The sequence below is a fragment of the Papio anubis genome, chromosome 2 (genome assembly GCF_008728515.1).
Source record: "Papio anubis isolate 15944 chromosome 2, Panubis1.0, whole genome shotgun sequence".
NCBI classification, from domain to species: Eukaryota; Metazoa; Chordata; class Mammalia; order Primates; family Cercopithecidae; genus Papio; species Papio anubis.
The window spans coordinates 136,265,940-136,293,467 of NC_044977.1; the positions used below are offsets into that span (position 1 = coordinate 136,265,940).

At 38.3% G+C, this 27,528-nt stretch overlaps 1 protein-coding gene across 11 annotated transcripts in view; it reads left to right on the forward strand.

The window, feature by feature from the left end:
- PLCH1 (phospholipase C eta 1) overlaps positions 1–27,528 on the forward strand; it is a 264,401-nt gene that overhangs the window by 185,261 nt on the left and 51,612 nt on the right. For all 11 annotated transcript variants that reach the window (XM_017955766.3, XM_017955767.3, XM_031663635.1 and 8 more), the window contains 4 exons: positions 2,612–2,705; positions 5,560–5,763; positions 15,949–16,069; positions 20,365–20,536. In XM_017955766.3, coding sequence (XP_017811255.1) covers positions 2,612–2,705; positions 5,560–5,763; positions 15,949–16,069; positions 20,365–20,536 — 591 coding nt within the window. The remainder of the gene's footprint in view (positions 1–2,611; positions 2,706–5,559; positions 5,764–15,948; positions 16,070–20,364; positions 20,537–27,528) is intronic.

Below are 27,528 nucleotides of genomic sequence, written 5' to 3' on the forward strand. Positions count from 1 at the left end.
TTACAAGACTATTTTAAGAACTATTTAAGATTATGTGTGTAAAAGCTGTTTACTGCACATTGACAGCATTACATAAATGTAGAGTCATTATTAAAATAAATCAAATTTTATCTTAAGTTCTTCTTTTAGCACCAGTTGCCTAGTGTAGAAAGCACAGTATTCAGTATTGGAGACAGCAAGTAACTCAGATGTTCAATGACAAACAAAACTTCCAAATGAACTCCATAGCAAGCAGGGTCAGAGTAGGAGAAATTCCTATTTCTCCCTATCAGCTCTGTCAAATAGGAAGCAAAACAGGGTGAAAAAGGACAGTAAAGAGCATTAACCTGTGTTGAACCTTCAGTCATACAATAAACTTATAATTAACTTAAGTGAAGTCTTAAAAAATTCAATTATGTAAAATGCAGGATTTTGCTGTTGGGAGATTAATTAAATGAGATCGGGGATGGGGAAGGTTGGGAGTCAATTGACTCTTACATTTCAGTTCTCATTATTATGGGCTTTTACTGTACTTCACAAAGAGTCAATCCTTAATACCTCAATTTTGGTAGAAAGTAGATTATTTTTTCCCATTAATTCTTCTACGGTGCCCAGAAATTTATGAACTTCACAGAATGCTTACTAATATTTTTGCTAATTCAATGAATATTTTCAAATATAATGTTTTTTGTTATGAAAGTCTGCATTGTATCCGGAATTAGTAACATATTCTCTGCTCACCTGCAGTTAGCTCTATCATCTCAGTGAGTTAGTTGTTTTGTTGTTTTTTTCATTGTTTTTTTTTAAGATTACATGAGCTTCTGGTAGTCTACCTGAGTCCAGTTTAAGACCTCTACATTCTCTACAAATGGCCTTATAAACAAAGCAATTGCAAAGTGAACTTAGTCTTCACATGGAATGTAAAATTGTTATCAATTTGGTTCATTTTATTTTGTGAAAAATTAATTTATCTTTTAGACTGCATGTGCCAAATCTCTCTAGCTCACTGCAGACAAATTAATGAGCTGCTCAAAGCCTGCCTGGGTCAGTAGAGTTCCTTGGAGGTACTGCAGTTTCATTTATTTATAATGCTTTCAGGTGGTTTCTGGTAATATGGGCCCCTGAATAGAGTAAGAATTAGAAATCAGCCACCATGCTAGTTTGAAAAGAAAGAAAGCATTGTGTGTTCTTTTGAACTGACAAAAAACAGCGATATAGCAGCGCTTTGCCCCCAGTTTAAAAGGACTGTTTAGAAAAACTAGATTTTAGTAAAACGTAAGTATTAAACCTAAACAAAAATGGAATATTTGAGAAAATATAATTAAAATATGAAATACTAGCTCACAAAATTAGCTTCCTCTATCATTATTCATTAATCTTTTTAAATGTCAATGTTAGATTGTGGGACTAAATGGATTTTTGATCAAAATACCACATTCTTAATGTTGCTGTTTTCTTTTTTTTTTTTTTTTTTTTTTTTTTTGAGACGGAGTCTCGCTCTGTCGCCAGGGCTGGAGTGCAGTGGCCGGATCTCAGCTCACTGCAAGCTCCACCTCCCGGGTTTACGCCATTCTCCTGCCTCAGCCTCCCAAGTAACTGGGACTACAGGCGCCCGCCATCTCGCCCGGCTAGTTTTTTGTATTTTTTAGTAGAGACGGGGTTTCACCGTGTTCGCCAGGATGGTCTCGATCTTCCGACCTCGTGATCCACCCGTCTCGGCCTCCCAAAGTGCTGGGATTACAGGCTTGAGCCACCGCGCCCGGCCAAAATGTTGCTGTTTAATTAAAGAAATTACTTCTGAAGAGTTTACTTTTCCCAGTGACACTCAGCATATATTGTTCATGTAGCAAATTTGAGGCTGACTCAATAATATTAATAATAGCATATACTGTCTTTTTGGTGCCACACAATGTTTTTGCAAATATTGATTCATTTAATCCTTATCACTCCACTATCAGGTAGCCACAGAAAAGGTAAGTAACCTATTCAAAGTTACACTATTAATAATATGAACTAGATGATTTGAACACAGGCAGTCTAGCTCCAGAGTTCTCTGTTATGCTAGCTACCTCACCTAGCTTTTGATTTTTATTACCTCTTGCTAACCTTTGTGTTCCTGAATTACCATGGCAGATTGCTCTGCTCAGTGGATGGTTCTATGGATACACACACACACACACACACACACACACACACACACACACGTACATTTACTTAGAAACATTCTGTTTTGGTAGGGAATCATTCTTTTTCTACATATATTTATGATCAGCAAACTTTAGTGTTTGTGTAGGAAACGTTAATTTTTGCAGATAGATGCTAGCTTATAGTGAGTGTATTTTTGGCAATGGATTTACATTGATAACTGATTTTATTTCATGCTTCACAGAGAGCATTTGTCTAATAGTTGAAGGGCTGTTTTCACTGATTCAATCTAAAAGATGCATAGGAAGATTGAGATCATGGTCATTCTCCAACGATAAAGTAGCTGTGACACTAGTAACCCCAAACGCTGCTCATTTAGGTGCTTTGCACGGTGTCAAGAATGCAAAATCAGTAAATGTCTTTTTACTGTGGAGGAACATAGTTCATGAAATTGCAGGTACTCCTACTAGTATTCTGTTTTTCTTAGATGAATAATGTGACAACGGACTATTGTCTTGACATCATAAAGAAGTTTGAAGTTTCAGAAGAAAATAAGGTGAAAAATGTTCTTGGCATAGAAGGTAAAATAACCAATATTCTTTATTTCTCATTTGTTGATTCAGCCTGTTAAATTAAATTCCATCAAAAATTTTTAGGAAAAGAAATCAAGAGATATCCGTGGGATTATATTAATAAATAATTCAAATAAAATCTACAACACACATATATTTTCCGGCAAAGAATAGACCATGATGTTGCTATTTCTCTTACTTTTGCAATGCCCATAAGCATTTTCCACTTCAGGCAAGTCTACCTGATACCACCATGTGTGATGGATGCCATGACATATTTGGACTTTTCTCAACTGGCTAATTTTTGGAAATAGCCTCAGCCTGATAATTTCATGAAGGAAAATTCTGTCCTAAAATAAGTTCTCTCTGAGACTAGTGACTTGCCATGTTTTTTTTTAAAATGGTAGCAACTGACTGTTTTTCCTAATTGGTAGCTTTGGAGAAGCTGTTGGAACCACAAATCTCATTAATACAGTGACTTCATTTTATAGTTGAGGAAGTGAGGCTCAAATAAGTTAAATAATTCGCCCACAGTTATGTACTCAGAATCTAGCTCCTGCAATGTTAGACATAAATAATATGGTAGAAATATAGCTAATGTATGTATATGTATTTAAAATATGTAAAGAAATACCATGAAGGCTGCCACCCAAGAGGAGGATCTTTCAGGCAGAGCAGATGATCTTTAATGAAAGACCAGCTGCCTATAAGAGCGTGCAAAGCCATGGTTTATCTAATCAATTTTGACCGTTGGCCCCCTCATTACTTCTGCTCCCAGATCAGTGTGAATAAGGGGGGTTTAATACCATCTATTTACTTCCAGGGGCGGTAGGTGATTAAAATGAAGAGGAATAATTTAAAATCTTAGATCATTAGCTGAGTGTGGTGGCTCACACCTGTAAACCCAGCACTTTGGGAGGCTGAGGGAGGGGGATCACTTGAGGCCAGGAGTTTGAGACCAACCTGGCCAACATGATGAAACCCTGTCTCTACTAAGAATACAAAAATTAGCTGGGTATGGTAGCACATGCCTATAATCCCAGGTACTCAGGAAACTGAGGCACAAGAGTCCCTTGAACCTGGGTGGTGGAGGTTGCAGTGAGCCGAGATCATGCCACTGCACTCCAACCTGGGTGACAGAGTGAGACTCTGTCTCAAAATATAAAATAAAATAAAAATAAAATGAAATCTTATATCATTAAAAACTGTTTTAAAAACAACCAGAGATGATAAACTAACTTGGGCCTTTTCTGTGCTAAGAAATGAATCTTTTCTTTGGTAAGGCCCAAAAAGATGGAATTAAACATGGTTTCCTAAGTTATGAACATAAAAGTTGGCATGAAGAAATTAAATTTCAAAGGATATTTACAAATATAATTATACCAAATGATATTTGAAGACTTGAAGTAATTTACCCTATAATTATTCTGTTTAGGTACTTGCAAGTCATCCATGTATTTATTTGTTATATTAATGAAAACCTCTTTGACCCAGGCATTATATTTAGAAAGATTGTAAAAAAACTGATAGGGTTTTCTAAATAATCTTAAAGGACTATTTCAAAGTTATAAAATGTGCCCAGCCATTAGCAGCATTTTTTCAAACCAATTTGGTTGTCAGTCACACCCTGAATTTAGACAGTGTTTAACTTTTGACATACTACCTTAATTATGGCACTGACTTTACTATTTTTCAGATGAACTTAATAACCTATCAATTGCTGGTTGATCAGGGTACCTCTTGGTATAACTATGGCTTTAGCATGGCATTAGTCACACTGCATAAGCATAGCTTGAGTTCAGTCATCAGTAATTGGCTTGGCCTCTCCTCTACCTAGTCAAATTTCTTAAAAAGTCAACATGTATCTATTATGTATGTAATATATAGTATATATAACATTATGTATATATATGGTTATATTTAAAAGGCTATTCCTAAAAGTCATATTTCATTTTTTGACATTGTCAGTTTGACTGTATTAGGCTGTTCTTGTGTTGCATAAAGAAATACCTGGGTGGGCACGGTGGCTCACGTCTGTAATCTCAGCACTTTGGGAGGCCGAGGTGGGCAGATCACCTGAGGTCAGGAGTTCGAGACCAGCCTGGCCAACATTGTGAAACCCCATCTCTACTAAAAATGCAAAAAAATTAGCCACATGCAGTGGCGCATGCCTGTAGTCCCAGTACTCGGGAAGCTGAGGCTGGAGAATCGCTTGAACCTGGGAGGCGGAGGTTGCAGTGAGACAAGATCGTACCACTGCACTCCAGCCTGGGCGATAGAGTGAGACTCCATCTCAAAAAAAAAAAAAAAAAAAAAAAAAACCCAGGCTAGGTAATTTATAAAGAAAAGAGTTTTAATTGGCTCCCATTCTACAGGCTGTACCGGAAGCATGGTGCCAGCATCTGCTTGGCTTCTGGGGAGGCTGGAGGGAGGTTTTACTCATGGTAGAAGGTGAAGTGGGAGGAAACAGGTCACATGGCTTGAGCTGGAGCAGGAGAGAGAGTGGAGTGGAGGGAGCCATATACTTTTAAAGAAAGAGATCTCAGGAGAACTCATGCACTATTGCAAAGACAGCACCAAGCCTTGAGGGATCTATCCCCATGGTCCATACACCTCCCACCAGGGCCCACCTCCAACATAGGGGATTATATTTCAACGTGAGATTTGGGTGGAACAAATATCCAAACCATACTATTGACCTCAAGCAAATCTCTCATTTTTTCCAGTTTTCCCCACAAAGGCCGTCCTGAGGGTAAATAAGATAATCATTATGAACATTTTTTGGCCCCTTTTGTCCCTCTTAGAGCCATTAAGTATGTACACTTTGAAAGCTGCGGTAAGTCACTCTCTCTTTCTTCCAAAGGCTTCACAAACTTCATGCGTAGTCCTGCCTGTGACATATTTAACCCATTGCACCATGAAGTGTATCAAGACATGGATCAGCCCCTCTGCAACTACTACATTGCTTCCTCTCACAATACATACCTGACTGGGGACCAGCTCCTTTCTCAGTCCAAAGTGGATATGTATGCACGGGTGCTGCAAGAGGGCTGTCGCTGCGTGGAAGGTATGTGCACTTTTTCTGAGCTCCGGTGTGTATGGGCGACCTTGTCCTTCAATCAGTCTATTGAGTCGAGAATAAAGAATGGAGACCTGAAACACACTCTCACACTAATTAGTACTATTTTTCTGCTCATTGTAAAGTCAGTCTTAACTCATAATTCTCTCTGGCTCCTTATTGTTCAACTGGGAGAAAGAGTATGTGTTAGCAGTTGTGAAGCATACCGTTAGTTGCTGAGAAATTATGATGAAAATTAAAGTCTTCCTAGAAAGATATTGTTAATTATACAATTGCAAAAATCGTTCAGGAGAGCTCTTTGTTTTTGTTTTTGTTTTTTGTTTTTTGTTTTTTTTTACTTTTATTTTTATTTTTTGAGTTGGAGTTTCGCTCTGTTGCCAGGATGGAGTGCAGTGGCGCGATCTCGGCTCACTGCAATCTCCGCCTCCTGGGTTCATGTGATTCTCCTGCCTCAGCCTCCCAAGTAGCTGGGATTAGGGGCATGCCACCACACCCGCCTAATTTTTTTTTGTATTTTTAGTAGAGACGGGGTTTCACCGTGTTGGCCAGGATGGCCTTAATCTCCTGACCTGACGATCCACCCGCCTCGGTCTCCCAAAGTGCTGGGATTACAGGCGTGAGCCACTGCACCTGGTCAAGCTCTTTGTTTTTAAGATATTTCATGGTCTATCAGTTAGCCAACACTTATTAAACTTCTAGTGGGTTCCAGGTGGTGAGTATACAGAAGTAAGTAAAATATGAATTCTGTCTTCAGGGAGTTCACGGTCTAGTAGAAGGGATGAACTTTTTAAAAAAAATAATATAAACTAGGCATGGCATTGTACACCCATAGTTTAGCTACCCGGGAGGCTGAGGTGGAAGGATTGCTTGGGACCAGGAGTTCAAAGCTGCAGTGTGTTATGATTGTGCCTGTGAATAGCTATTGCATTCCAATCTGAGCAACATAGTGAGACCCCGCCTGTAAGAGAGATAGACAGAGAGAGAGAGAGAGAGAGAAACAATGTGAAAATTCCACCAGTTGATTGATATACAATAGTATAGAAGTGGTGGTATAGAGAATGAAGTGTGAGGTAAAATGTGATGAGAAATCAGTTAGGCTAGGAAGGGAGCTGGGGGTCAGCTGTAAAGGGTTTTGAGTGCTATGGTGAGGAATTTCAATTTCAGTTTTTGGTAATGAGGGGCCAGTGAAGGGTTTTAATATCTACAGTGATATGATCAGATTTGCAGTTTAGAAAGTTTATTTGGGCAACAGTGTGAAAGGATAATTTTTAATTTTTTTTTTTTTTTTTGACATGTGTGTTTGTGGAGGGAGAAGGGAGGTGATACTGGAGGCAGGAAGATGGTGGGAAGGCTATCACAGTGAATCCAAGGGGGGATTTCAAAATCTTGGACTCAGTGAGAAAGAGATGATGATAAGGATGCAGAATTAAAGAGGTAAACTTAGTGGAACCTGGTGAGAGAAAAGAATGAAAAGAATGAAGGGGAGAGCTAGAAGGTGGATGGTGCCACCCCATACTGTAGGGAATCTGAGAGGAAGAGCCTAAATGAGTCCAGTTTTCCATCTGCTGAATTTAGAGTGATTTTATAACATGTACGTGGACATCTTTATCAGTCACTTGGATAACAATGTCTGAACTTAATGAAGAGTCTGGGCAAGATAAGGATTCCAAAGTGCTGAACTTGGTATGTGGTAGTTAAAATCATGAAAGTGTACAAGATCACTTACAGAGAGAAGGGGAAAAGAGAAAGAGGCCTGAGGACTTCAGCGATCCAACGATTAGGAGTAGGAAGCGCAAGGGGAGCCAGCAAGGCCAGTGCAGAGAACAGGAGTACTTGCATCTAAAGGATGAAAGGGTTAGAAAGGAATGGCCAGAAATGCCACAGGGAACAGAAAAGTAAAATAAAACTAAGTATCCAATGTAGTTGCATTTGATAGCAGGAAATTGTTGGTGGCCTTTGCTATGTAGGTTGATGATACGTTAGTGGGCAGTTGGTTACCTGTTGTGGGTTGGTGACTGGGCATTTTTCTGCATCCAAATGCTTGATGATACAGGTTGTGGGGCGGTTTTGAGACTTGGAAGTGGGGTAAATAATATAGGTTTGTTTTCAGGTGGAATAAAGGGGACAAGAGATTTTTGAAAGGGCTTATGCCTGTTTTCTCAGAGAAGTAGGAGAGAGCATCATCCACTCAGTATCAAGTGAATGGAGGTTGGCCACAGGGCTTAAAATCAGCAAACTGTTAAAGAAGTTATCAGAGAATGCGAAAGGAATTGACAAGGTAAGTCAGGGAAGGCCAAGCTGATTTCAAAAACAGTCTTTACTGATTCAAAATCTGGATGCTTAGAATCCTTTCGATCCCATCCCCAACAGTACTCATCTGCTTAGAGAAGGAACGAAGACAGATTATGGAATTGATCCAAGTCTCGGGATTTCTAGGTCATATTAAATATCTTCAGGGTATTGGTGAGAGCTCTTATAAGTAACTGACAGGGGCTGCATGGTTCTAGGAAAGGAAGCGAAGTGGATAGGGGGCCATAAAATAAGATTAAGAGACTAGAAGACTCAAATAAATAGAAAAATGTGGAAAGTTATCATCACACTTAAAAAAAATGAGAACAGAGAGCTGTCATTGCAATGGGATTTAGTCACAGGTGACAATATCCAGATTGTGTCATGGGTGAGCATCATGGAAACAGAGTGAAGCAAGGGACTATTGGCCTTGAGGAGGTCAGTGCTAAGGGATGAAATAGATGGCTACATGGTGTTTTAACTTACAAAGGATGCAGACAGGAGCAGATTGGAGATTAAAAGCTATAAGCCAGACACTTAAGTATAAAAACAAGGTGGCCAGGCACAGTGGCTCATGCCTCTAATCCCAGCACTTTGGGAGGCTGAGGCAGGCAAATCACTTGAGATCAGGAGTTTGAGACCAGCTTGGCCAACATGGTGAAACCCCATCTGTACTAAAACTATAAGAATTAGCCAGGTATGGTGGCATGTGCCTGTAGTCCTGGCCGCTCAGGAGGCTGAGGCAGGAGAATCACTTGAACCCAGGAGGTGGAGGTTGCAGTGAGCCGGGATCACGCCTTTGTACCCCAGCCTGGGCAACAGAGTGAGACTCCATCTCAAAAAAAAAAAAAAAAAAAAAAAAAAAAAAAAAAAAAAAAAAAAAAAGCTAGAAAAAAGGAGAGGGGAATGCGACAAAAAGGTATAACTGGATAGAATAAGCTTCAAAGGAGGAGAGATTTTTTTAATGAGTGTAGAAGAACAATCATTTAAAAGTAGCAGTAAAGGCATAGATAATGCCTTCTGGTTTATATTTAAATCTTCTGTGATTCATACAAAAGAGCATCCTTGGAGAAAGGAAGTAGTGTGCTCGAAGGTAAGCTGCTGCTTTGCCAGGGTAAGGAGGTTGAGAAGAATTCCAAAAGGAGTCTGAAGATAAAAGGGAGTTGGTTTATGATTGAATGGAGACGCCATGAAGCACAAGGGAATTGTCTTTTCGTTTTGGTGGGGAATGTGCTGGGAGTCAGCAGTGGGATGACTGGTTGTCCTAGGCATGGTGGAAAGTGTAGGGCAATGAATAAAGCAGCAGGACAATGAGATAAGACTGCTTAACTGGAAGGGCCTTCCTTTGTCAGATAGTTTGTAGCTTGAATTTTCTGCTACAAAAGTGACAGCAATGTTATTAAGGTAAATCAACATACTTAAAAAATGGGCAGGTATTAAAAACTACCTGTGTACAGAAACAATAGGACGACTACAAAGTGAATGCTCTGGAAATGTAGTCTTTCAACAGTATTTTTGCAATAGTTGCAGACAGTACATACCAGCAATAGTGATTAACAGTTGAGTAGCTCAAACAACTGAATAATGAAGATGCTATAAAATATTAACAGGAAGAAAATCCTTTCAAGCAATAAGAGGTCTCTAGGTGACATTCTGCTCTCAGCCCATTGTTTGCTCAGCACTCAACAAGTTTTCATGTCTGACATGCATAGAGATGCCCTGAGCACACAGCCTCATTGGATTCACACTGATGGTTGCCTATCATTGCAAATGCAAGTATGGAAAATGACTTTTAGTGACTCCATGAAGGGATAGTCAACTCTAGACAATTTTACAACTTAGTTAATTCTGTCTCTTCTGCTCTATTTATTTTGCTTTTCAGTTCCTTCAGATACCTAGGCTTCTCTTTTTGATTTACCTGTCCAAAATCAGTATCCTACCCAAGCCTAACCATGTTTCTGTCATTAACTCCTTATACCGACTCAAAACTTCTAATCCTCCAGCTTTGTTTGGGGTATTAAGAAGGAAAGTTATCTGATTAAGATAATTCGTGATAAAGTACACATGAGTTTTAGTTGTCGCTTTTCCAATAGTCTTTTAATTCTAAAATGGGAGCTTTTGAAAATTGTGTGCAGTAGATGACGTTGAACAAGAGCCTTCTCTTGTACCTTCTTACTTCCTGTTTTCCAATCACTGCTGTAATACAAAGAAGCTACTCGGCTCTGTATGTCCGAAAGGTTACCTTCTCCAGATACTTGCACAAATGAGGCTATGCACAGCTGTGGTATAATTTTAAAGGATATGCAATTTTTTTATGTGCTCCGAAATATCTTCCACACCAACTTGCATCAGTAAATTATTTCCCTAGTATTTGACTTAAAGTTCTTATTATTAGAATAATCTATAACTAGACAATAGAAATTGAACTACTATTTCTGGAATGTTTTTCTTGAGAAGAATAATTATATTTATCTCAGAGACTTGGTCAGCTTTTCATTTGACCTATTTCTTTGTATTTGTTTGTTCGTTTTGTTTTTGTGTGTTTGACCTATTTCTTATTGGAAATTGTGGTTGTCACTTTGGATTTGAATGTATTGTAGGAAGGAAAAGAGGACCTACTATGATTTTAGCACCTTTAGTGGACCAGGTCTTGGCTAAGTGTTTTCCATGCATTCTCATTTAATTCTTATACCACCACCAAGAAAGAGGGAATAATCTCTTCTTAAGAGATGCAACTCAGAGTTAAATAAATGGCTTAAGTTCCCATAGTTAGGAAGCTTGGAAGCTGGGATTTGAACTCAGGTTGGTCTGACTCTCCAACTGCAGTGTTCTCCAGAAAGTCTGTGTGGTTTTGGAGGAGCAAGCGTTGAATGACATGACCAGCCCTAAGGAATTGAATGAGGCTGTCAGGTCACATAAGGATGGCCAGAGAAAGTGAGGAGCACAACATAGAGGGGAGGTTGGCATTAAAAGGAGGAATTTGCTTCATTCATGATTAGGCCTACCACCTAAATATTTAGATGTTCCTGAAGGCTTAGCATTTGGTGACATGATCTCTGTGGCCCTCCTAACAATTTCTGTCAGTCCTGTGATTTGAAGTCCTTATCTACATTTGAAGCTTGGGCATGGAGACATCAATTGTATGTATAGTAGTCTCCTCTTATCTGTGGTTTCACTTTCCATGGCTTCAGTTACCCATGGTCAGCACACCCTGAAAATATTAAATAGAAATTCCAAAGAGAAACAACATACACATTTTAAGTTGTGTACCATTCTAAGTAGTGTGATGAAATCTTACACTGTCGTACTCTGTCCCTTCTTCACCACAAGAGGAAAGGTGATACAGTAAAATAAGATATCTTTAGAGAGAAACCACATTCACATAACTTTTATTGCAGTATAATTGTTCTCTTTTACTATTAGTTATTGTTAATCTCTTACTGACCTAATCTATAAACTAAACTTTATTATAGGTATGTATATATAGGAAAAAAACAAGAGTATATATATATATATAGGGTTCAGTACTCTGCAGTTTCAGGCATCTACTGGGAGCCTTAGAATTTATCTCCTGAGGATAAAGGGGTACTCTTGTATACCTAGTGGCATTTTATCTATCGTGTGGCCAGATGAAGGTATTTTTTATTCTTAAACAGCTGCAGTTAGAATTTAAAGAACCCAATTTATAGAATATAGCCAGTCATGGATTGGAAATTTCAGGTCCCACAGCTGTTTTCTGAAGCAGCTTTTGCCAAGTGTAGCACTTGAGAGATGGAGAAGAATGATTCTATACAGTGTTTTCACACTATTGTGACCTGGAGGCCCTCTCTACTTTCAACCTTCTATTTTGGTAATGTTATGTTTTCCATCTCCATTAGTTCAGCTGCAATAATGTCCTCAGTCAGGATAGGTACACAGTGTCTTGAGGAAGAGCAATAAGTCTTTTTGGTGAGGTGGGCTTGTCAGCAAATCAAATTGATAACATTTTTACATGCCCTTTTATTTGCTTGATTTTCAGCCTGAGTTGATTAATAAATATGGATGTTCTGTCCAGGGGATTTTCATTCTCATTATGGGACTGTGTTGCATTGCTGTTGTAATCGGTTTATGACTTCTCCAGTTATCTCTGGGAGTGCTATCAGGGTGGAACGTCTTTAAGCTCCATTATGAAAAGCTGTCGTGTTAGCTATTTGGCCTTCAGAATGGCCAAATCGTTGTCGGAGTTGCTTTGCTTTTGGGGTTCTATAGTGTGTAACCTGATTGAAAAATGGGCCCTGACTCTTTTATGAGCAGGGGAATTGGATAGAGGATTTCTACCTTGCCAACATTCCCATTTACAACATTAGCACTTACAGGAAACTTCACTGCCATTTGAACCTGGCCATGAAGGCCACATACAAAGATGCCAGTACCATTTGGGAATGTTGTTATCTTCATCTCACAGACAAGTGATGGAATTAGATATAAAAAGTGAACATTAGGAAAACCTCCTGTCCTCAATTATGAATATTCTGCTTATGTTGTAAATACTAGCCAAAGACTGCCTTCTTTCATGACTGATATAGTTTTAGAAGCTATTTTTAATGTGGACATGGTAAGCAAGTCAGGCAAGGTATTGTTTTGTCACCTTTGCATTCTTTTGGAAAAGCTATTAGTTCTCTTATGAAGAATCCTGTTATGCCCTTTCTTATCCAAGAAGGGACCACAAAACAGAGTAAAAATTGTTAAAATTATGTATTATTTGAAACATCTGTTAATTTTTTTTCCATGATTATTTCCAGAGACAAATTAAAGACTGTCAAGTACATGGAAAAATACAGATGACGCTTCTCTTGTGAGAAGATGTTGTTGACATATTTGACCTCATTTGCAGGCCCCAAGGAACAGTGGACATTGTCTGATAGTGTCGCAGAACCTTTGGTTTTCTTAACAGCATCTTATCCTTAAACATTGTTTTTAGCATTCCAGTGGTATAAACCGTAAATGTTTTTTCTTCTTTAATTTTTTCTATTTTTTTCCCATAGGGATATTTGAACAGCCAATGTTTAGTGGATTAATATAGATAGCTGTATTAGTCGGGGTTCTGCAGAGAAACAGAACTAGTAAGATATGTAGAGAAAGCAAGAGATTGAGATTCATTGATTGATTTTTAAGGAATTGACTCTCATGCTTGTGGGTGTTGGCAAATCTGAAATCTGCAGAGCCGGCCAGCAGGCTGGAAACTTGGGTTAGACTTGATGTTGTAGTTTTGAGTATGGATTCCAAAGGGCAGGAGGATGGAACTCAGGCAGTTTCTGTGTTGCAGTGTTGAGAATTTATCCTTGAAGGGAAACCTCAGTCTTTGCTCTTAAGGCCCTCAACTGACTGAGTGAGGCCCGCTCACATTGTGGAGCATAATCTGCTTTACCCAAAGCCTACTGATTTAAATGTTAATCCTATTTTTTAAATGTCTTCACAGAACATATAGACTGGTGTTTGACCAAATAACTCAGCATCATAGCCAAGCCTCATTGACATGAAAAATTAACCATTACAATCACATTATGATTATGGTGAACATTTTGAATGTTTTAGAAGAAAAACAGAGATATCATCTCCTAGGGTAATATACAAAGCACACATATAGGGGAAGGTGCTACTGAAACAGAGAACATATGTAGTTCGGAACTGTGTGATCCTAATTAAATGCAGTTTCTTTTCTTTTCTTTCTTTCTTTTTTTTTTTTTTTTTGAGACAAAATTTCGCTCTTGTTGCCCAGGCTAGAGTGCAATGGCAGGAGCTCAACTCACGGCAACCTCCACCTCCTGGGTTCAAGCGATTCCCCTGCCTCAGCCTCCTGAGTAGCTGGGATTACAGGCACCTGCCACTACATCCAGCTAATTTTTTCTATTTTTAGTAGAGAAGGGGTATCACCATGTTGGCCAGGCTGGTCTCGAACTCTAAAGGCAGACTTTCAATCAGCATTCCATTATGCAAATTCAGCTTGCAGAAATGTTTATGTTTGACTCATATTGTAGTTTTAAAAATGGATTAATTGCCAGTATTTAAAAATTGGGAAAACACACAGCAATAAAATCTAGACATTTTAGTTTCCTCAGAAGATCTGGCAACCAAGGTTCTTATTCCCACTTAGTAATGATTGACAGTAAGTAGCAGTTACCTCATTCAGGCACACATTTCCCATTGAGCTGCTGCACTTATTTATATTAACTGCTAGGCTCTTGGTGGTGTTTGAGAGGATGACCTTTTGCCGTAAGGAAGAGAGAGATCCCGTGGGCTAGTGAGGTTCTGTGGAGGATCCTAGTTTTGCCTTGATTAGGATTTAGATAAGCAAAATGAGAAGGGGATATGTCAGTTGACTTTAAAAGAAAGAAGCAAAGATGCATGGAGGTGGGACTGTATGTAAGAAAATTTGCCTAACCAGAAGAACAAGCCTGTGAGATTGGGTGTAGGAGAGGGTAAGATTGAATTATCAGACAGGAGCTAGCATGATAATTAAGGCAACATTGTCCTTTTGACAATTAAACTTCAAATTTTCTGTGCCTTAAAACAACTGAAGTTTATTTCTTGATTATGTGAAGTTCAAAATAGGTGTTCCTAGTGGGCAAATCTCTCAAGCAGTTTTGTCTTTTTCCATCTCGTGGCTGTGTCATCTTCACCGCTTCTGAAGTCACAGCAGAAGAGGAAAGAGGATGAATTATGTAAGGCAGCAGGTTTCTGTCAAGCATACCTGAAAGTGGTGCACATACTTTCTGCTCACATTTCACTGGCCACATCCTCCCGCAAAGGAAGGCTAGGAAATAGAGTCCAGCTGTGTTCCCTCGGTAAAAGAAGAAACAGGGCTAGTGAATGACTGGCCAATCTCTAGCACAAGAGACAGGGGCATTGGAGGTAAGCAGGCAAGAGCTGCTGTATGATGTAAGATATTTATTAATCCGTTTAGCATATATTTACAGACTACTTCTCTGTGTTGAATGCTGTGCTATGCACCAAGTAGGCTTTTGAGCAAAGGAGCAATGTGGTGAAAGTACTGTTTTGAGGAATTAGCCTGGGGGCAGAATATAAAAACAAGAGAAAGCAAATTCTTAGTCAGAGGGGGATGGTGAAAAACCTGCTATCTTTCTCCAGCTGAGAGCTAATGAGATTGTGTGGGTAAAGAGCAATATTAATAGTATCAATGACAATCATAGTTACTATGTGCCATGCAGTGTTACAAGCTACTTTACATGTACTTAACTGTCACTCAAATTTATGATGTAAGTGCTGTTACTCTCCTTTTCTAGACGGGGAAAGCAAGTCTTCAAATGATTAAGTCATTTGCCCAAATTCACGTAAATCTTGGCAGGGCTCGAGGATTTAAACTTAGGAAGTCGATGTTGTTTTATAACTGCTGTAGTATTAGTGAAATGGAAATCAATCTAATGAAAACATTGTGAGCTTAAGTGAACAATAATGAAAATTATATTATTAATTTGAGAAGGACATTGTGACTTTCTAAAAGACCTTCATAACCTGAAGAAGAAGAAGAAGTGAAATTGGATAAATGACCTTTGAAGAAATCTCCCTATTCTTGGGCACACTTGACTGGATTTAGTTAACTTCTAGTGAGTTTTTGGTGAATTCTGAGCTGTTTAAGAATATGGTATCTTTTTAACCACACTCAAAACCAAATCATTGTGTCTTGAGGAAAAGCAAGTCTTTAATTCTTTGTTCTGATAAATATGCCAGAACACCAATTTCTGTATCTGTGTCATGTCTTTTTCAGGATTGAAATGGGTATAATTTCATATAATGGACTTAAAATAATATGTGTCTGGTATTTCCAGAAATATTAATAAACACCAGAGACTTTGGGTTGTTGATATAAAGTTCTGTTTTTGGCAGTTGACTGTTGGGATGGCCCGGATGGAGAGCCAGTAGTACATCATGGTTACACTCTCACTTCAAAAATTCTCTTCAGAGATGTTGTGGAGACCATCAACAAGCACGCCTTTGTGAAGAATGAGTAAGTACAGCAGCACCCGCGAGCTAAGCGGTAGCTTCCTGCATGGAGCTGCCTGATGTAATGTAGCTACAAAACCATGTCCTGTTCCTTGGACTCTACACTGCCCTCTACCAGCCTAGTTTTCTCCTTCCTTCTCAGCAAAACATCGTGAACAAATAATGCGGCCTTCACGTTTGTACTTTCTCATTGCTGCATAGATTCCTTATCCCATTCTTTCTCAATATGTCTCCTTAAAGACGTTCTTGGAAACAGTGACCTGTAAATTTGTAAATCCAGGATGTCAAGTGTCCATAAAATCTGGAAACATAGGTTACTATGTACATAATTAGTGGGTTTTGGTCATGATGGATGTCTTATCTATACACTGAGGTGTCTGGAGTCCTTATGTTACTTGACCTTCTCCTGTCATTTGACAAAGTTGAATATTTCCTTGTCTTTTTTGACTTCCATTATATCATTCTCCTCTCCATTGCTCTCATTGCTTCTCAATCTCTTTTTTTTTTTTTTGTCCTGTGGTCTTCTATTAATCTATTTCCTTACTCCTTTAATGGTTAACTGTTTTCTAAGGTGTTGCCCTAGATCTACTTTCTGGAAATTTATTAAATTCTATGTCCAGAACTTTTCCCCTAAGTTTTGAGATCAGCCTGGCCAACATGGAAAAGCCCTGTCTCAACTAAAAAAATACAAATATTAGGTGGATGTGGTGGTACACTTCTGTAATCCCAGCTACTCGGGAGGCTGAGGCATGAGATTTACTTGAACCCGGAAGGCAGAGGTTGCAGTGAGCTGAGATTGCACCACTGCACTCCAACCTGGGTGACAGAGTGAGACTCCAACTCAGAAAAAGAAAAATAAAAATCCTCAGTGAATATTCATCTGAGTATCTCATAGGTGTGGGGAGCCACAACAGTGAGCAGAAGATAAGACTCCTGCCATTAAGGAGCTTACTCCCCAAGGGGAACTCAGCATCTCAGTCTGCCAAACCTCCTCTTGCTTCTTGCTCCATTTCCTCTTGTTGATAGTTAGGGGCAGCACTGGCTCCAGCCAGAAACTGGGAGTCATTCTAGACTCAACCAATTCTTGGCAATTCTACTTACCAAGTTATCTTTTGACTCCATTGCCTCCTGTTCATTTTTATTTCCCCTTTGGTTCATCCTCCACGCTGGTGGTATAGTTTTCTTTCTGAAATATGAGCATGGTGATTCAATTCTTGTCTTAAAGCCCATCAGAAGCTCTCTCAATGCACAGGCATGTCTTCATGTCCCTTAAGGTCTGGCATCTCCCTTGTCTTCCACTATCATCTTCCACCATTATACCACAGAGATTTAGGATTCTGCCTTCAATGACTGTCTTTCAGCTTCCCCATTGAGCCCGGCTCTTTCCCAACTCCCCACTCTTATGTATGCTGTTCTGTCTGCCTGCAACACCCTTCCCCACTAGTCTATCTGATTAATTCTTGCTTATTCTACAAGGCCATTTAAGTGTTGTCCCTCTGACAACTTACTAATACCACCAGCTGATTTAAATCTTCTTTTTCTCTGTATTTTCTCTGTATTTAGCACCCTGCACATATTTCTGTCATATCACATAGCACCCTCTTGCAATTGGTTGGTTCCTTGCCTTCTTTTACATCTGTAAGACTGTGAACTCACTGAAAATATGAGCAATGTCTTATTATTTTGGATTCATTTTTGTTGCCTAGCAGGTACCTTCAGTATACCAGCTGTTCAATAAAGGATTTTTGAATTAAAGGAAACAAATTAGAATTACAATTGTGTAAAATTAATTTCTTAGAAGTTAGTAGCCTTTAAAATTTCCAATATTTGGTCTTCTCATTAATTAAACATGAGGTTAAAAAATGCTTTTCTAATGAGACACACTTGCTGCATAGCAAATTTACTTTATGATGCCTCCCATGTGGAAGAATCTTGAGTACTGCATTTTAATGGGTCTTCACAACCCTGATTTCTACAGGTCCTAGCCAAGTGGGTGAAGTAATTTTTTCTTCATTTCCCAATGTATGAGGTAGAGTGTTGAGGAGGCCTGCCACCTATGTATCTTGGAAGATCCTCTGGTGATTTGACAATTTACTTCAAGTTTGGGAACCCTTAGAAGAAAAGCACTTCAAAATAAAACAATTAATAAGCTTGTTTAGTACATTTTAAAAGTTCAGCCTTTTCCTCTCCTTTTTTAACTTTGGTTGCATCTTTCTATCAGGGTTTCTCAACCTTGGCACTATTGACATTGTGTACTGATAATTTTTTTTTTTTTTTTTTTTGGTAGAGAGCTGTCCTGTGCAATGTTGGGTGGAAAGCAGCATCCTCAGCTTCTACTCACTATGTGCCAGTAGCACCCCTGATGTGTGACCACCAAAAATGTCTCCAGATATTGACAAGTGTCTCCTGTGTTGGGGGAATAATTGCCTCATTCCCTGTTGAGAAGCACAGCTTTACACATCATCAAATGCTAATTAGGCTTTTTTTTTTTTTTTTTTTGAGACAGCCTTGCTCTGTTGCCCATGCTGGAGTGCAGTGGTGTGATCTCAGCTCGCTGCAACCTCCACCTCCGGGGTTCGAGCGATTCTCGTGCTTCAGCCTCCTGAGTATCTGGGATTACTGGCACGTGCCACCACGCCTGGCTAATTTTTGTATTTTTAGTAGAGACAGGGTTTCACTATATTGCCCAGGCTGGTCTCGAACTCCTGGCCTCAAGTGATCTGCCTGCTTTGGCCTCCCAAAGTGCTGGGATTACAGACGTGAGCCACCACTCCCTGCCACTAATAGGTTTTTTGTAAATGAATTGACAATGTGAAAATTCCTTGTTAAAACTCACTGATGTGACTGCAGGACAACTCAGGGTTGTCAGTTTGTTGTCGCTGTTGCTTTTCTCTCTTCTAGCACTCTAGGGTAAAAGCTATGTGAAGAAACAAATAGCAAATAGATTGTAGTCGAGTAAGGAAACCTACCTCAGCCACAAAGGCTCATCTGTAAGATGACCCACAGCATCAGGTTTTACTAATGAGGAGACAATGTAGGTCTGGAGGTCACAGCCCTTATTGTGGAACTTGTGCTTGTCATGAAAGCCTGGAAAAAGTTTTTCTGCACATTGATGTATTAAGTGATTTAAATATTGGTACATGTTGATATATTAAGTGATTTAAATATGTTGCCTATTATGTCTGAAGATACATAACAGAAAACTAGAAAAAAGTCAATAAACCTGAATTTGAAATAATTTCTTATTCTGAGGAAAAAATAAGGTTGAGAGCAGTGAAATCATGTCATCAGCCCTGATCTCTTTTCTGCCTTAGCCACCAACTCCTTTAGGTAATTACTTACATGGATCTCATGTTTTCTGTGCAGAAACCTGAGTGCTAGTGTAGAATGAATGCTTGGCTGGATTTTATTTTTATTTTTTGACAAAGACTTATAATTCTATAAGAGCAATTTTGAAATGTGTGATGTAGGATGCTATAAAATACAGAATTCCCTTATGTTATTTTATCCTCAATCATAATTTTCAAGGTGGGAGTTAATTATATATTTTAGAGTCAATAACTTCATTTAATGATATTCAGTGGTCTCCCAGATGCTTTTAGACTTTTGAATAAATAAGGCAAAATTACATTATATGAGTTTACTTTCTTTTTTTTTTTTGAGATGGAATCTCACTCTGTTGCCCAGGCTGGAGCACAGTGGCGTGATCTCGGCTCACTGCAAGCTCCGCCTACTGGGTTCACACCATTCTCCTGCCTCAGCCTCCCGAGTAGCTGGGACTACAGGCGCCCGCCACCACGCCCGGCTAGTTTTTTGTATTTTTAGTAGAGACGGGGTTTCACCATATTAGCCAGGATGGTCTCAATCTCCTGACCTCGTGATCCACCCGCCTCGGCCTCCCAAAGTGCTGGGATTGCAGTCGTGAGGCACCGCGCCCGACCGAGTTTACTTTCTTTAGACTTCTCATCTTTTTTAAAATTTTCTCTTCTTTTAAAAGAAACATAATATATCTACCATTTTTTCCTGATGCAAAATATTAGAAAAGCCATCCCGTGTGGACTGGTATTTTGTTCAGCCATTATGCTTAGCAAAGTATATTTGCTCAGAGGAATTTTTTAAATGCATTTCTAATCTTTCTCATTTTAGAAGCATTTTAATCAGTATATTTCTTCATTTAGAAGCAGTATCGCAAATACTGTCACTGGGATTGTAACAACACAATGAATACTGAATCATTTTCAAAAATCCCTGTGAGTTGCCTGCACCCGACTCCTCTGGAATGTGTTGCTCTTTTCTCAGGTTTCCGGTTATATTGTCTATCGAGAATCACTGCAGTCTCCAGCAGCAAAGGAAGATTGCTCAGTACCTGAAAGGAATATTCCGAGACAAACTGGACCTGTCATCTATTGATACAGGGGAGTGCAAGCAGCTTCCAAGCCCTCAAAGTTTGAAAGGCAAAATTCTAGTGAAGGTAATTACTTCAAGTAATGCAATAAAAGACATTCATTATCAGCTAAGCCTGCCCTCCCTTAAAGAATAAAAACTGGTTTCAACGGGGAATAATAATTAGAATCAATACATGAAGGATTGTCTAGATCTGTGTATGCTCCTTATTCCAATGTATCTATAGTCGTGTCTTCAGAAGAAGCTTATTGTTGACTGAGCACATATTCTGAGATTTGTACTTATGAAGTGAAAACATCAATACTGTAAGCCAAATGTTTGATATTTTAGTCTGTAATAGTTGACACTAGAGAGAAATGTGTGTGTAGGAGCGTGAGGTTCAGGAAAGGAGAAGGCTCCTTGTATCCATATCTGAAAGTTCTTTTAGATTTTTTTTCTCATTTCAAGGTCCAATAACTATCTGTCAAAAAAAAAACAAAAAAAAAAACAAAGCTTCATGGTTGATCAGTCTTGGTTATGCAAGTGAGAAGAGCTCACGTCAAAGAGGAACATAGGCACAGACATCACGCCCCACAGGACTCACGTATATGTGAAAGAGCAGTATGTGAACAGAATGACATTTCATAAACAGATTTTCTGAGGGAGGAAGCTTACTACAGTAAATATTATTCATGCAAGGAATAGCCAGAGAGACAGTTCTTTGAGTTTTCAGATCACTGACTTTGCGGTTTTACTCATTTCCAGTGAATTTTGTGTGTCTGTACTAAAACCACCTTGGGTGGCCACATCATTTTGTGATTAAAAATATAAAGAAAAGCAATAGGGTATTAAGATTCAAACTGGGTTATATTTTACTTAAAAGAGGTGTGTATGGAAAAACAAATACCATGTAGGAGGAGTAGGAAAGTCAAGGAGACAATGTAATTTCATGGCAGGACCTCAACTAAAGGGAGAGCAGCATATGGAAAAGATGGGACATATTCATTCTTAGAATTGGTCAAAACCTGTTTTCTACCAATTAAATGAAATTATAGATTCTGAATACATCAAAAAGGTGTTGCTAGGCATTTATATGCATAAAAATATTTGGAATAAAAGCTCCACATAATGCAAGAGATAACATGAAGGCCAATTTGACCAAGTCTTGCTAAAGCAAAATTTTATAGTAAAAATTGATTTCTGGGTTAGCAAATGAAATGTCATCTTTATAACTTTGTAAATGTTTCTACTTCCTAAATATTCTTTAGTCAGCAGTCAGGACGTTAAATGCAGAATAAATTCATTTGATTGAAATCTTTCTCTTTTGGACAGTGGAACTTACATTGGATATTTAATGTGGACTAACTGAGTCTCCTCTGCATAACTGGGCTTTGAGTTATTTGACACAGAATATCCCACGGCTTATGGCCTAGGGACGAATCAGAGGCAGAAAGTTTGAGGCACTCATGAGAAAGGTGGCAGCAACGTGAACTGCAAGTATTTCTAGAGCATCTGAGATCCATTTGCTGGTAGCAATTTTGTTTAGACTTTAAGGAGTTGCCTGGATCTGCGGACCAGCACAACCCCATTTAAAGCAAAAACAAGAAAACAAGACAACTGATTTCTTGTGTTCCTTTAGTATGAGAGCAATCTCTGATTGAAAAGGCAGGATTTCTGTGACTACTTACCGCCTTGGAGATTGACAAGTTGTTTATTATTACAACTCTTACACACATATGTTCCAATCATGCATGCATACACATTATGTGTAAATTTTCTGATAAAATACAGGCAAAGTTCATTTTATTGTATTTTACTTTATTGCATTTCACAGACACTCCATGTTTTTTTGTGTGTGTGTGTGTGTGTGTGTGTGTGTGACAAATTGAAGGTTTGTGGCAACTCTATGTCAAGCAAGTCTTTCGGCACTGTTTTTCCAAAAGTACGGGCTCATTTTGTGTCTCTGTGTGACATTTTGGTAATTCTTGCTCTATTTAAAACATTTTCATTATTATTGTATCTGTTATGGTGATCTGTGATCGGTGATCTTTAATGTCACTATTGTAATTGTTTTGGGGAGCCATAATCCCTGCCTATATAAGATGGCAAACTTAATTGATAAGTGTTATGTGTGTGCTAACTGCTCCATGGACCACCTGATTCCCCATCTCTCTCCCACTCCTCATTTCTCCCAGTTTCCTGAGACATAACAGTATTGAAATTAGGCCAGTTGATAACCCTACAATGGCCTCCAAGTGTCCAAGTGAAAGGAAACTCACATGTCTCTTACTTTTTAAAAAATATTTATTTATTTCGATAGGTTATGTGGGAACAGGTAGTGTTTAGTTACATGGATACGTTTTTTAGTGGTGATTTCCGAGATTTTGGTGCACTTGTCACCTGAGCAGTGTACACTGTACCCAATGAGCAGTCTTTTATCCCTCACCCCCTCCCACTCTTCCCCTCCGAGTCCCCAAAGTCCATTATATCATTCTTGTGCCCTTGTGCCCTCATAGCTTAGCTCCCACTTATAAGTGAGAACATATGTTTTGTTTTCCATTCCTGAGTTACTTCGCGTGGAATAATGGCCTCCAGCTCCATCTAGGTTGCTGCAAATGCCATTATTTCATTCTTTTTATGACTGAGTAGTATTCCATGGTGTATATATATATACCACATTTTCTTTATCCACTTGTTGATTGATGGGCATTTGGGCTGGTTCCATATTTTTGCAATTGTGAATTGTGCTGCTAAGAACATGTGTGTACAAGTGTCTTTCTCATGTAAAGACTTCTTTGCCTCTTGGTAGATACTCAGGAGTGCTATCTACCAAGAGGAAAATATTTACTTTTAGTTCTTTAAGGAATCTCCACACTGTTTTCCATAATGGTTGTACTAGTTTCCATTCCCTCCAGCAGTGTAAAAGTGTTCTGTTTTCACCACATCTACACCAACATCTAGTATTTTTTGATTTTTTGATTATGGTCATTCTTGCAGGAGTAAGGTGGTATCACATTGTGGTTTTGATTTACATTTCCCTGATTATTAGTGATGTTGAGCATTTTTTCATATGTTTGTTGACCATTTGTATATCTTTTTTTGAGAATTGTCTATTCATATCCCTAGCCTACTTTTTGATGGTATTATTTGTCTTTTTCTTGCTGATTTGTTTGAGTTCTTTGTAGATTGTAGATATTAGTCCTTTGTCAGATACATAGTTTGTGAAGATTCTCTCCCACTCTGTGAGTTATCTGTTTACTCTGCTGATTATTTCTTTTGCTATGTAGAAGCTTTTTAGTTTATTTAATTCCCATCTATTTATCTTTGTTTTTGTTGCATTCACTCTTGGGTTCTTGGTCATGAAGTCTTTGCCTCAGCCAATGTCTAGAAGGGTTTTTCCAATGTTAACTTTTAGAATGTATATGGTTTCAGGTCTTATATTTAAGTCTTAGATCCATCTTGAGTTGATTTTTGTATAAGGTGAGAGATGAGGATCCAGTTTCATTCTTCTACATGTGGTTTGCCAATATTCCAGCACTATTTGTTGAATATGGTGTCCTTTCTCCACTTTATGTTTTTGTTTGCTGTGTCAAAGATCAATTCACTGTAAGTATTTGGCTTTCTTTCTCTATTCTGTTCCATTGGTCTATCTGACTATTTTTATACCAGTACCATGCTGTTTTGGTGACTATAGTCTTATAGTATAGTTTGAAGTCAGGTAATGTTATGCCTCCAAATTTGTTTTATTTTGCTTAGTCTTGCTTTGGGTATGCAGGCCCTCTTTTAGTTCCATATGAATTTTAGGATTTTTTTTTCTAGTTCTGTGAAGAATGGTGATGGTGTTTTGATAGTGATTACATAGAATTTATAAATTGCTTTTGGCAGTATGGTTATTTTTACAATATTGATTCTACCCATCCATGAGCATGGAATGTGTTTCCATTTGTTTGTGTCATCTGTGATTGCTTTCAGCATTGTTTTGTAGTTTTCCTTGTAGATATCTTTCACCTCTTTGGTTAGGTATATATATTCCTAAGTATTTTATTTTATTTTTTGCAGCTATTGTAAAAGGGGTTGAACTTGGTTGTTGTTGGTGTATAGCAGTGCTATTGATTTGTGTACATTGATTTTGTATCCTGAAACTTTACTGAATTCATTTATCGATCTAGGAGCTTTTTGGATGAGCCTTCAGGGTTTTCTAGGTATACAGTCATATCATCAGTGAACAGTGACAATTTGACTTCCTCTTTACAGATTTGGAAGCCCTTTATTTCTTTTGCTTGTCTGATTGCCTTGGCTAGGATTTCCAGTACTATGTTGAACAGAAGTGGTGAAAGTGGGCATCCTTGTCTTGTTCTAGTTCTCAGGGGGAATGCTTTTCCTTATTCAGTATAATGTTGGCTGTGGGTTTGTCATAGATGGCTTTTATTACCTTAAGATATGTCCCTTCTATGCCAATTTTGCTGAGGGTTTTGATCATAAAGAGATGCTGGATTTTGTTAAATGTTTTTCTGCATCTATTGAGATCATGGGATTTTTGTTTTTGTTTATATCGTGTATCACATTTATTGACTTGTACATGTGAAACCCACTTGATCGTGGCGGATTATCTTTTTGATATGCTGTTGGATTCAGTTAGCTAGTATTTTATTGAGGATTTTTGCATCTATGTTCATCAGGGATATTGGTCTGTAGTTTTCTTTTTTTTGTTATGTCCTTTTCTGGTTTTGGTGTTAGGTTGATACTGGCTTCATAGCATGATTTAGGGGGGATTCTTTCCTCCTTATCTTTTGGAATATTTTCAATAGATTTGGTACCATTTCTTCTTTGAATGTCTGATAGAATTAAGCTGTGAATCCATCTGGTCCTAGACATTTTTTTTGTTATTGTTGGCAATTTTTAAAATTACCATTTCAGTCGGATTGCTTGTTGTTGGTTTGTTCAGAGTTTCTGTTTCTTCCTGGTTTAACCTAGGAGGATTGTATATTTCCAGGAACTTATCCATCTCCTCTACGTTTTCTAGTTTGTTCATGTAAAGGTGTTCATAGTATCCTTGAATGATCTTTTGTATTTTTGTGATGTCGGTTGTAGTATCTCTCATTTTGTTTCTAGTTGAGCTTATTTGGATCTTCTCTCTTCTTTTGTCGGTTAATCTGCCAAATGATCTATCAGTTTTGTTTATCTTTTCAAGGAACCAGGTTTTTGTTTCATTTATCTTTTGTATTTTTTGTTGTTGTTTCAATTTCATTTAGTTCTGCTCTGATCTTTGTTATTTCTTTTCTTCTGCTGAATTTGGGTTTGGATTGTTTTTGTTTCTCTAGTTCCTTGAGGTGTGACCTAAGATTGTCAGTTTGTCCTCTTTCAGACTTTTTGATGTAGGCATTTAATGCTATGGACTTTCCTCTTAGCATCACTTTGCTATATCCCAGAGATTTTAAAAGGTTGTGTCACTATTATTCAGTTCAAGGAAATTTTAAGTTTCCATCTTGATTTCATTGTTGATCTAACAATTATTCAGGAGCAGATTATTTAATTTCTATGTAATTTGCTTGTTTTGGGGGGTTCCTTTTGGAGTCAATTTCCAATTTTATTCCACCATGGTCCTAGAGAGTACTTGCTATAATTTTGATTTTCTTAAATTTGTTGAGACTTGTTTTGTGGCCTGTCATATGGTCTGTCTTGGAGAATGTTTCCTGTGCTAATGAATAGAATGTATATTCTGCCGTTGTTGGGTAGAATATTCTGTAAATATCTGCTAAGTCTATTTGTTCTAGGGTATAGTTTAAGTCCATTGTTTCTTTATTGACTTTCTGTCTTGATGACTTGTCGAGTGCTGTTAGTGGAGTATTGTAGTCTCTCACTATTATTATGTTGCCGTCTATGTTATTTCTTAGGTCTAGTAGTAATTGTTTTATAAATTTGGGAGCTCCAGTGTTAGGTGAATATATATTTAGGATTGTGATATTTTCCTGCTGGACTAATTCTTTTTTTTTTTTTGAGACGGAGTCTTGCTCTGTCACCCAGGCTGGAGTGCAGTGGCCGGATCTCAGCTCACTGCAAGCTCCTCCTCTCGGGTTCACGCCATTCTCCTGCCTCAGCCTCCCGAGTAGCTGGGACTACAGGCACCCACCACTTCGCCCGGCTAGTTTTTTGTATTTTTTTTTTAGTAGAGACGGGGTTTCACCGTATTAGCCAGGATAGTCTCGATCTCCTGACCTCATGATCCGCCCGTCTCAGCCTCCCAAAGTGCTGGGATTACAGGCTTGAGCTACCGTGCCCGGCGACTAATTCTTTTATCATGGTATAATGTCCCTCTTTCTCTTTTTTAACTGCTGTTGCTTTAAAGTTTGTTTTGTCTGATAAAGGATAGCTGCTCCTGCCCACTTTTTTTGTCCATTTGCATGAAATATCTTCTTCTACCCCTTTACTTTATGAGTCCTTATATCTTATGTGAGTTTTTTGAAGACAGCAGATGTTTTGTTGGTGAATTCTTATTCATTCTGCCATTCTGTGCCTTTTAAGTGGAATATTTAGACCATCTACATTCAAAATTTGTTTTGAGAGATAAGGTACTATTCGATTCATTTTGCTAGTTTTTTTTGCCTGAATATTTTTTTTTCATTGTGTTATTGTTTTATAGGCCCTGTGGGACTTATGCTTTATGGAGGTTTTATTTTGGTGTATTCTGAGGTTTTCTTTCAAGATTAAGAACTTTTAGCTTTTTTTTTTTTTTTTTGTACGGCTGGCTTGGTAGTGGTGAATTCTCTCACCATTTTTGTTGTCTATGATCTGAAATTGGATTTTTGTGTGTGTCTGAAAAGGACTTTATCTTTCCTTTATTTATCAAGCTTAGTTTTGCTGGATACAAGATTTCTTGGCTGATAATTATTTTCTTTAAGGAGGCTAAAGATAGGACCCCATTCCTTTCTAGCTGTAGGATTTTGGCTGAGAAATCTACTTTTAATCTTATAGGTTTTTCTTTATAGATTACCTAATGCCTTTGCCTCACAGCTGTTAAGATTCTTTCCTTCATTTTGATTTTAGATAACCTGATGACTGTGTGTCTAGGTGATGATCTTT